The sequence below is a fragment of the Symphalangus syndactylus genome, chromosome 15 (genome assembly GCF_028878055.3).
Source record: "Symphalangus syndactylus isolate Jambi chromosome 15, NHGRI_mSymSyn1-v2.1_pri, whole genome shotgun sequence".
Classification (NCBI taxonomy): Eukaryota; Metazoa; Chordata; class Mammalia; order Primates; family Hylobatidae; genus Symphalangus; species Symphalangus syndactylus.
This window is the reverse complement of record NC_072437.2, coordinates 55,050,013-55,060,753: the sequence shown is the minus strand read 5'-3', so window position 1 is coordinate 55,060,753 and position 10,741 is coordinate 55,050,013. Positions and strand designations below refer to the sequence as shown.

The 10,741-nt window shown below is 33.2% G+C and overlaps 1 protein-coding gene across 6 annotated transcripts in view; it reads right to left on the bottom strand.

Annotated features, from left to right (window-relative positions):
* Positions 1–205: 205 nt before the first annotated feature.
* The window catches only part of PCDH9 (protocadherin 9), a 927,614-nt gene continuing 917,078 nt past the window's right edge, over positions 206–10,741 (bottom strand). For all 6 annotated transcript variants that reach the window (XM_055245271.2, XM_055245273.2, XM_055245272.2 and 3 more), the window contains one exon: positions 206–2,393. In XM_055245271.2, the coding sequence (XP_055101246.1) occupies positions 2,020–2,393 (374 nt within the window). In that variant the 3' untranslated portion in view covers positions 206–2,019. The remainder of the gene's footprint in view (positions 2,394–10,741) is intronic.

The following is a 10,741-nucleotide window of genomic DNA, read 5'->3' as shown; positions in this document are numbered from 1 at the left end:
AATTTCCCTAAAAAATAATTTTGAAGACCATTAGGGTAATTGAACACTTATCTTGGTACTTACATTTTCAAAGGATAAATATTAAACCCCAACGAATCTCCCTTAATTTCTAAATAAATGTTAAATTTTGTCAACATATATTTACCCAACAATTAGAAGTATAAATAACCAATTTGGATGTTGACTAAGAATTAACACACTACAATCAGGAATTCAGAACATTTATTGCAAGAGCTGAATAACTGTAAATAACGTAGAACTGGCAAAGCAGTAACAAGGATAATTGTTTAGATATTTATTCTGTCAAAGTCATCAAACACCCCTCACAAACCGACAAAAATGTACTTCAATAAGCAATGCACCCCTACCCATTATTTTCCATTATACTGTGGAAAAATGTGAACTGCTATTTACAAAGTAATTTTATTTTTTGGTAAGAACAAATTAACTATCAGATTAGCAAACCTTTTTTTTTTAATTTTTTGGATTTTTTTTGTTTTTTTTACTTTTAAATTGATGGTGAACCGTGGCATTAAGATAACTTCCACTTCTTTCAATAAAGACATTTTGTTGCATGCTATTTATTTGTTTAAATCATCTGTCATGCCTTAACAAAAACCTCCTAAGAATGTTTGAATTTGGATTTGTTTGCACGTGCAACTGAGATCTTATTAACATTAGTTGTCACTTTGTTGGTTTGACCTAAGTGACAATATGCTGGTACCTGCCAGGCATTGACCAACTATGATAACAAACAGTTAAACAGCAATAATTAGAGATTTATCCCTTTATTTCCCCCAACTACCCTACCTGGAGAATGTTCTGTTACATCATGAAGGCACAACACATTAAATATTTTGTGGCTATGGTCTAATAACACTTGTGTTACAACAACATTATTGTATATGAGGATCAACACAAACTCTGCCATTTCAACAAAGTTGTAGACACACATTTGCCCAATTGAAACTATTTTTGAATAGTGACTTTTCTTCCATATATGCTAATTTTGATACATTAGTTTTACATGAGTGACAAGTACAGGATATTATATCACTTTTGATGGATAACACTTTTCCATTACTCTCTCACTTAATGGTACTAATTAAGTGATTTTGCTTTTACCTACTTCGAAAATAAGAGTATAAAAAATAGGTTCTGAATTTCCAAGCTTTTGCAGAAGTCCTTTTCTGTATAAAGTTTTCATCTTTTCTTTCATCTTTATTGTTTACAGAATTCCAGCATCATAAGCTATCATACAAGAAGCAAGATTTCAGAACCTTTTTTAAACACAAGTGTTTGAGATTGTTTGAACAATGTGTGTCAAGACAGACTACTAACGCAGAAACACCTCACTAAAAGAAACAACAAAAATAGCAACAAAGAGGTAAATAAAAAGAAGGACAGAGGCAACCATAAAACACAGAATTATGCTACAACATTTTTAGGTGAACATTATAAGTACACAAAAGTTGTTAATAATAGCTTGCTTCTATTTACAAATACTTTAACACTGATTGACTTACAAGTGTCCACTAACGTTGTTAACAGCACGATAGGTTTAATGCTTATCTCTTTAAGTTTTGTTTGCAGTATAATGTCAAGTATAGCAGTCCCAGCACAAATCAATGACAAAAAAAAAAAAAAGAGCACAATTTCTAACTGGATATGTTTTTCAGTCACTCTAATCCATGAAACTTTCTTACTTTCCAAATGCATATTCTATTGTTCATAGCAGCAGTCCAGGGTCAAAATAAAATGCAATAATAAAAAAATTTGCACAACGGAGAGATCTCTGGAGAGTTTAATCAATTCTAGTAAACAAAATTGCATGGCTAGAACTATCTTCTCTCATATGTTGCAAAACATTGTATTCTCCATAGTGCTAACACAAAGTTATAGGTATCCCTGCTAGAAGGGGCATAGTTGTAGAGATCTATTGAATACATAAAGCTCTGACACACACGGTATTAGCATGTCTATTTAGATTAAAGTTATTAGGTCCCATATAGCCTTTTCTTAGAGTTGGTGCTCCTTAGGACTCTCAATAGCACCTCCTGCTTGCTTATAAGACTTCAGATTTGCCAGAGGAATGTCTGTCATGTGGCTGCCATTGTTGAAATGGCCTTCGTTGGAGCCATACTGCTTACGGTCATTGAACTGGTTCCTGTTGCTGTCTTCTTTCCAGGCTCTGGTCAGGGTGTGCCCATTCACAAGCTTGTCCTTCTTCACCCATTCTTTCTGGGGTGCAAAGGTTGAGAGAGGAGATTTAGGGTGTTGATATGGACCCAAGCCAGGAGGCATCCAGCAATTATCAGAGTGACCCAAAACCAAGCACTCTTGAGTGCACATCTCTGTAGCTTCAGCTAATCCCCGTGGACCCAAAGGCCCGTCTGCAGAAGACAAGACAGAGAAAATAAGAAAAGAAAGTGGTTAAAAGTTTCAATGAAAATTATCTCCTTAGAGAAAAAGTATGTTATTAGTGATCTTATTTTTTCATAAAAGTGTATCAAGTCAAGCAACTCAAAGATATATTTCTCCATCTTCTAAAGATTAACACAAAATTTTCTCCCACTTTGTAGGTTGCCTGTTCACTCTGATGGTAGTTTCTTTTGCTGTGCAGAAGCTCTTTAGTTTAATTAGATCCCATTTGTCAATTTTGGCTTTTGTTGCCATTGCTTTTGGTGTTTTAGACATGAAGTCCTTGCCCATGCCTATGTCCTGAATGGTATCTCACACCAGTTAGAATGGCGATCATTAAAAAGTCAGGAAACAACAGGTGCTGGAGGGGATGTGGAGAAATAGGAACACTTTTACACTGTTGGTGGGACTGTAAACTAGTTCAACCATTGTGGAAGTCACTGTGGCGATTCCTCAGGGATCTAGAACTAGAAATACCATTTGACCCAGCCATCCCATTACTGGGTATATACCCAAAGGACTATAAATCATGCCTCTACAAAGACACATGCACACGTATGTTTATTGCGGCACTATTCACAATAGCAAAGACTTGGAACCAACCCAAATGTCCAACAACGATAGACTGGATTAAGAAAATGTGGCACATATACACCATGGAATACTATGCAGCCATAAAAAATGATGAGTTCATGTCCTTTGTAGGGACATGGATGAAACTGGAAACCATCATTCTCAGTAAACTATCGCAGGACAAAAAACCAAACACTGCATGTTCTCACTCATAGGTGGGAATTGAACAATGAGAACACATGGACACAGGAACGGGAACATCACACTCCGGGGAAAGTTGCGGTTGGGGGGAGGGGGAAGGGACAGCATTAAGAGATATACCTAATACTAGATGACGAGTTAATGGGTGCAGCACACCAACGTGGCACATGGATACATATGTAACAAACCTGCACATTGTGCACATGTACCCTAAAACTTAAAGTATAGTAATAATAATAATAAATAAATAAATAAAAATAAATAAAATAAATAAAAAAAGAAACCACGTAAACTAAAAAGAAAAAAAAAGATTAACACAAAAGGAATCAAATTTGTTAGGGAGGTAAGATTGATCTATTAATATTTTCCTTCTTAATCCTTTATTTAGTTATTTAGATCCAAAGACATAGATAGATAAAAAGACAGATATGGGTAAACAGATATAACCATGATGTATCATTTTATAAGTCTTTGTTAAAGACTTGATAAAGGCATACAGATTATTAATAATTTATATTCTAAGAAATCCCAGAAAAAACTCATATATATGATAAATTATAAAAAGTAGAACAATTTATATGTGCAATATTAAAGAATATGCAAACAATACAACTCCACTAAGTTAAAAAGCAAAATTACCACTTGAAACATAGCATTATTAAAAATACTGTAAATGATTATATAAAATATCATTTTTCTAAATAAACACATTATTTTTATATGAAAATATTTTGCCACATTTTTGAAAAGTTAAATACTCGTTTTAAAGAATAATTATTGTATCTAACAACACACCTGGTCAGCTGCAAACATTCTGAAATCCAAGTAAAGGAGAAGCCATTTGCATCCAGACAGTGTTTGGTTCCTCTGAGCTTAACTATTTTCTAAATTTCTAAGGTATAAAACTGAAGCTAAATTGCAAATTGAATCACATGGAGTCTAACATTCAGGGGAAAGAAAGTGATCATAGAATTTATCTTCTATTTTTTTTCACCAGCAGGCAATCTAGAACATACATTTTAACCAGGATTTCAAAAGTAAACTATTTTCTGACTGTTTAAAATAGAAATCAGCCCTTTACTAAAAAAAAACATAAGCCAAATGGTTAAGAAATAAATTGGGTTTCTTTGTTGCTGTTGTCTTACCCCCCTTGATTAAACAGCCACGTGATAGATAAATGATAGCTTGGAAATTAGGAATTGATTTTACGAATGAAGTTAAGTGGATAGGCAAGAATGCCTGAGGCATAAAGCATTTTCAAAAGCAGAGAGTCATCAGAAAACAAATGCAGAAAAAAGAAAAGAAAGCATGCCTGCAGGTTTGCTTAGTCATCAATTTAAATAGCTCAATAATTGGAATGTAGGTCTTTGCTAAAACCCAAGTTAGCACAACTAATATTTTTTTTTTTTTTTTTTTTTTGAGACGGAGTCTCGCTCTCTCGCCCAGGCTGGAGTGCAGTGGCGCAATCTCGGCTCACTGCAGGCTCCGCCTCCCGGGTTCACGCCATTCTCCTGCCTCAGCCTCTCTTGAGTAGCTGGGACTACAGGCGCCCGCCACCACGCCCGGCTTATTTTTTGTATTTTTAGTAGAGACGGGGTTTCACTGTAGTCTCGATCTCCTGACCTTGTGATCCGCCCGCCTCGGCCTCCCAAAGTGCTGGGATTACAAGCGTGAGCCGCCGCGCCCGGCCACAACTAATATTTTTAAGTGTCCAATAATTGTGAGCTATTTGCCTTAATAATATTCTAATTATTTCTTGCATGTGAAAAAAAAAAATTCCCACTGCGACAGGCAACAGTTGATGGCAAAGACCAGAGACAGCAAACCGCAGGCAACATCAAAATAGATACTGAATGTAGTTTTCCTGGGTACGATGTATACTACTTGGGTGATGGGTGCCCTAAAATCTCAGACCTCACCACTATACAATCATCCATGTAACCAAAAACCACTTGTGCCCCAAAAGCTATTGATATAAAAAAAATTGTTTAAAAACAGAACAGATACTAGATGTGAAAAAAGGAGCTGAAATGCACTATTTCATATAAACTTAAAGTTTAGAGATTTTTTTATATCTAAAAGTCTTCCTTTTAGAATATCCTTAAAATTACTTCCCATCTGAACCAAATTCCCATCCCCTCAAAAGCAAACAATTTTGTTTTGTTTAAACACATATTCATTACTTAAAACTTTTCCTCTCACATACCTCCAATGATTATTTACTTTTTTGGATATTTAATTTAAACTTCTCTATGAGCCTTTCTTTGCCCTCTACAATCTGGCCACATTTTAAAAGTTAAAACTAATTTCTCACTTTTAGTCTCCCTTAAGTGTACTCAGTGACTCTGCATTCACAAACCTAACACATTTTGCTTAAACCAATCCATGCTCCCGGCATTAGGATCACAGGCTTAGAAGATGTTTTTTGCTGGGCCTGTTTTCATTTAATTACTGACTTCTTCAAGGGTCAGCTTATGTCCCATACACCAAAAGCAAGCTTCCATAACTCTACCAATTCATGCTTCATATGCACCTTGATTTCCACAGAGCTTTCTTTATTGAGGAATAACAAATTTCCTAACTGAGCTCCCTCAACTCTTAGCTTAATTCTATTTTTTGTTTTTTGGAGGGGGTTCCGTATATTTGCAAGTTTTAATTTTAATTTCCTCCCAACTAGATTGAAAATTGGTGGAAAAAAAATGGCACGTCGGTTTTCTGATTCCTCATAGTGCTAAACAATAGTGGTGATCTACGAACAATGTTAATTGTTAATTCAACTTTTATGAGGTTGAAAATGTTCTGAGGATTATCAAAGATATCTCCTGCTTAAAGGCAGACCTAAAGTAATTATAATAGAAGATGCTGATTTCACAAATCTTACACCAAATGCTTCCTCAACAGCAAATTCCTTTGCCTAGCAATACTTTGTGACAGTTTATAAATGAATAATTTAACTTCTCTGTTAAATATATTTATTCCTTTCTAAACATCAATGGAGTTAATCATCAATTTGATATGTAACATATCTTGAAGCCTACAAGCAAGCTTTTAATCTTTACATTTCCAGCATCATTAATAAGTTTTTATTGTTAAAATCTCCAAAGGGAAAAAAAAATTACCAGCTACCTCAGAAATGTCATTACATCAGGCTTTTATTGAGCTCATCAAAAAAGAGAGGATGTGCAAGGCTATTTTAAAATTAGCCTTATGCAACACACCCAACCATCTTATTAATTTAAGACATATCACTCAAAGATTGAGAATGTGTTGTGTGCGTGTTTATAATACGTATACCTTAGGTTTTCAGCACTGTGTGACACATTTTAACAAATATAATTTATCCTTTTAAAAAATATTTACAATCAACAACATTTATTTATTCCACAAACATTTACTGAGCATGTACTATGTGCTGGCACTGTGATAGGCACTAGAACTACAGCCTTGAACAAAACAGATGTCAACACTATCCTCATGAAGCTGGGAGCTATTCTGGGAAACACATGATTGCCTTAAGAGCAGTGAGCTGAGAGGGAAGTAAAAGGTGTCATTAAAACGAGCTAGGGGCCGTTAACTCTTTTAGGAACGTTTTTCTCTTTATAACTTATCAGATAGACTTTGTGCCAAGGTACATCATTTCTTCTATAATTTCTTTAAACTTTTTTTTACATAATTGGCATTAAAACATTTACAGTTAAAATTTTTATGTACTGTGCAAAATCTTTAACTTGCAAAACATGAGTTTGCTTTCATTAAATAATATTAATTGTTCTTTGTGCATTGTACTTCCCATGATTCATTCCTGTAAGTAAACTTGAAGGATTTTGATAAAGTCTATAAATAAATTTATAGAAGTTTTGTAGATTCACAAGTAAGTCTTTCAGATAACTGGTTGCTGTATAAATTTTAAAGATCCATCCTCAGGTCAGCCACACACAATGGCACTCTAGAAAGGCAGAATTTTTTTGTTAGCGCTCTAAATGGGAGAAGCCTTTCAGGCAGAGCCATACAAGGGACTGAATCTGGGAACAAGGTAACAGCAAGCTGGAGCTCTAGAGAACAGTCTATGTATGAAAAACTGAGTAGGGTTAGCTAGGGTTTTAGGGCTCTCTGAGGATTGGCTAATTTGAATAATTTCTCAAGAACCAGGTCAAAACAGCAATGTCATATTATCTAGTATCAAAGCATTTGCTTAGGCAGGTTGCTTAGTGACCCAGAAGTGTGAGATCACTAGAAGAGAACTAGAGGAATATGGATTTAGCTGCTCAAGAAGGGGAAACTTACCAGTCTCTAGACCGGGGCTCAAAACTGAGCCAGGACAGCAAAAAACAAAAACAAAAACAAAACCTATATACATCAATCAATCCATCAATAATCTGCTTATCTGCTGTGTATCATTATAGTGTGAGCTGTATTGTTGGAAAATATAGTTTGCTTTATGCTTTTAAAGTTTTTATTTTTAATTTTTGTAGTTACATGGTAGGTATATGTATTTATGGGGTACTTACTTTATGCTTTGGTAAGTTTTTATTTTGGGACATGACATTAAATAGGGAAAAGTTTAATTTGTTTCTTTGGGCCTCTATGTAATTCCCAGTAATTGCTGTGATATTAAGGAGAAAACAAAACAAAACAAAAAACAAAAGCCCAGTGAGTTTTATCATGGGAAAATAAGAATGCTTCCGTGTTTTCTTCCTTAAAGTCAGTGTCATAAATTGGTAAAAAGAAAAAATATATATTTTTTCAAAATTCCATGATGAATTATTAAAGGTACTACATTCATTTGACTGGTCTCCTAAGTCAGTCCCTGCCCTATACATGTTTATAATCTGATATATGCTAATAACTGACTTGTTTCTAACTCATTTTTCTCATTTTTAGAACTACTGATTGAGTTTTTTATGCTTTTAAAAAGGAGAAAAACATTGTTCTAAAAATGTTATTAAATATTGAAATTTTCCAAAATATGATTGAATGTAATCTATAGTTCTCCATCAATATATAGGGTTTTAAATCTCAGATGTTTGCTAATACTGCAAAAATTATATGCACTAAACTATAATCCTTTTTCTTTGATATATTTTTATTATTACTGTAGGTAATTGTATTAATTGATGAATAATATTTGTTTTTCATTCATACAGTCTCTCAAATATTTATTGAAATCTAACATGCATCATATGTATCGTTGTACTGGATTCTTATGTTTTGAGATTTTGTTTGTGTGTGAGTGTGGTGTGTTTGTGCACGTGTAATCATGTGCATGTGTGTTTTTTTCTGTTTTTCTATTTTTTTCATAAATTTTATAATGTACTATTTGTGCTACATCATAAAATATATGTGAAGAATCCTGATCAGGATTCCAAACCACTTATAAATACTTTTTATAATTTTATCATTACACCAGTTTATTTCCTTTCTTTAAAATAATTAAAATCATCTATCATAAATTTTTTAAACACTGAAACATTTATTGATTTTTTTTTTAACTCAAATTCTTTGTTGCTTTGCACAATCTTCAATGTCTGAGTGTGGTTATCCTTGGTTTTGGTATGTATGAAATCGCAAGTGCAAATAACACTGTGCAAGCCATCTGTCTCTGCCTTTAAATTTTGAAAGCAAAAACAAAAGCACATAATGAAAAGCTTCTGGAAAGTTGTTTCAGTTAATATTTATGTCAGGTCTCAAAGTTCATCTTCACACAACTATCTTCTTGTTAAAAACCAGATAAAATATTTTTCAAAGTTTTAGGCATTAGCAGTTCTCAGAAAGGTGCCTGAATTACTAACTTTAAAAGATGTAAGTTTAAAATGTAAAACAGTCCAAGTTAATGGAACTCCACTTATACTTAAGTAGTAGGATACTTGAGTGGTTCTTGATATCATTTTACTATAACCAGAAGCAGAACTGTTACTTCATTGATTAATTCACTGCTGTAATTAAGAAATAGCTTCTGGCCTGTTGACCACCTACCTTTCAATCTCATTATTTGAAACCCTTTAATACCAAAGCTAGAAACTGGCATTTCCTTAAAAAAGCTATAGGACTTTTTACATTTCTTGTTAGTTTTCACACTGTATGAAATTTTGATCTTTTCTATGAATACATTTTTCTTTGAATTTTTACTGTTAGGTAAAATAAGTTTAAACAGACTGCCACATTGATTTGTAAAATAAATAAGTCATTTTCATATGATTTAGGATCAAATTCATCATATCTCACTCCATTTTTCATTTTGTTCAATTTTTATTATAGGCAAATTCCTCTTGGATGCAATACACATCTGACTGTCACGTTATAATATTATTTTTTAGTAACAATATATATCACTATTTTTATGCAAAACGTTTGTTCCTAAGTTCCAATTTCGCTGTATTTCTCCAAGACTTTAGGCTATCATGAGTGTCTATTACGCAAAGATTTGTGCACCCCCAAACACTTTAAAATGAAAGATGCATTCCACTGATTTGGATTTGCTAAAGCAGTTTCCCTGACATTTAGATATAATGATGTTTTAAAGAAATTTCCTTTTTATGTAAACTTTTACTCTGTAATTTTTCTTTGCACTTACAGCTATTAATATGCTCAGCAAAATCTTAATCTTCATACTTGTTCCTTGCCTTAACCAATCTTTCTATAATAAAATTTCAGGGAAACAAATATTCTCATTCATTCATTTGAAGTTAATTTTAGTGTCTCCAGAATACTAACACAACAAAATTTAGTATTTTTACTAGCTCATTTTATCCTTCAATTTATTTCTGTGTGTGTGTGTGTGTTAACTTATTTTTTTTTTTTTTGAGACAGTGTGTACCAGCATAACTTTTTTTGTGGATTACCTTGAATGGAAAGCTAAAACTATAGGTTGATGTAAATCTGGAGGGACCTGAAAGAAATGTCAGAGGCAAATTTACTTGATAGACACCCTAATATCCACTATTCTACCCTATGTTCTATATTTATTGAACAGTTACTATTAAAAATAAAATCCATTAATTTGCCTCAAATCTAAACATGGTAAAATTAATTTCAAATATGAAAGTTGGCATGAAAACTAGGAAATAGTTCAGCATTGCCCTCGTGCCCTTTGGAGACTGCATTACTATTAAATGAATGTCATACAATAATAAACAGTTGTTTAGTTATTACTCTGCTCTTATTATATAGGAAAACAGCCAGAGGGTGTGAATCTCATTGCCATTGTATTCAGATTTTATATGAAATCACATAGAATAGTTATGCGGACAGTCCAAATCCAAAGGTAAATGTGACAAATTTGTGCGTACTTTCCATTCATTTATTCAATAATTTCTGATTTAGCTCCTGTTGGATTCAAAAGACTATTGTATAGAATATCTAAAATCAGAATCAATAGGAAAATCTCAAGACACAAGATCATTATAGATAGGCAAACAAATAAATATATTTTAGCCCTAGTAGAATGATGAATTGGTATGGACTTTGAGAAAGTAAGCTTAGACTCCCTAGCTCCCAGTCTCTTACCTATAAATTGAGAGGATAAAAAGGCTAGATTTTGATGCATGCC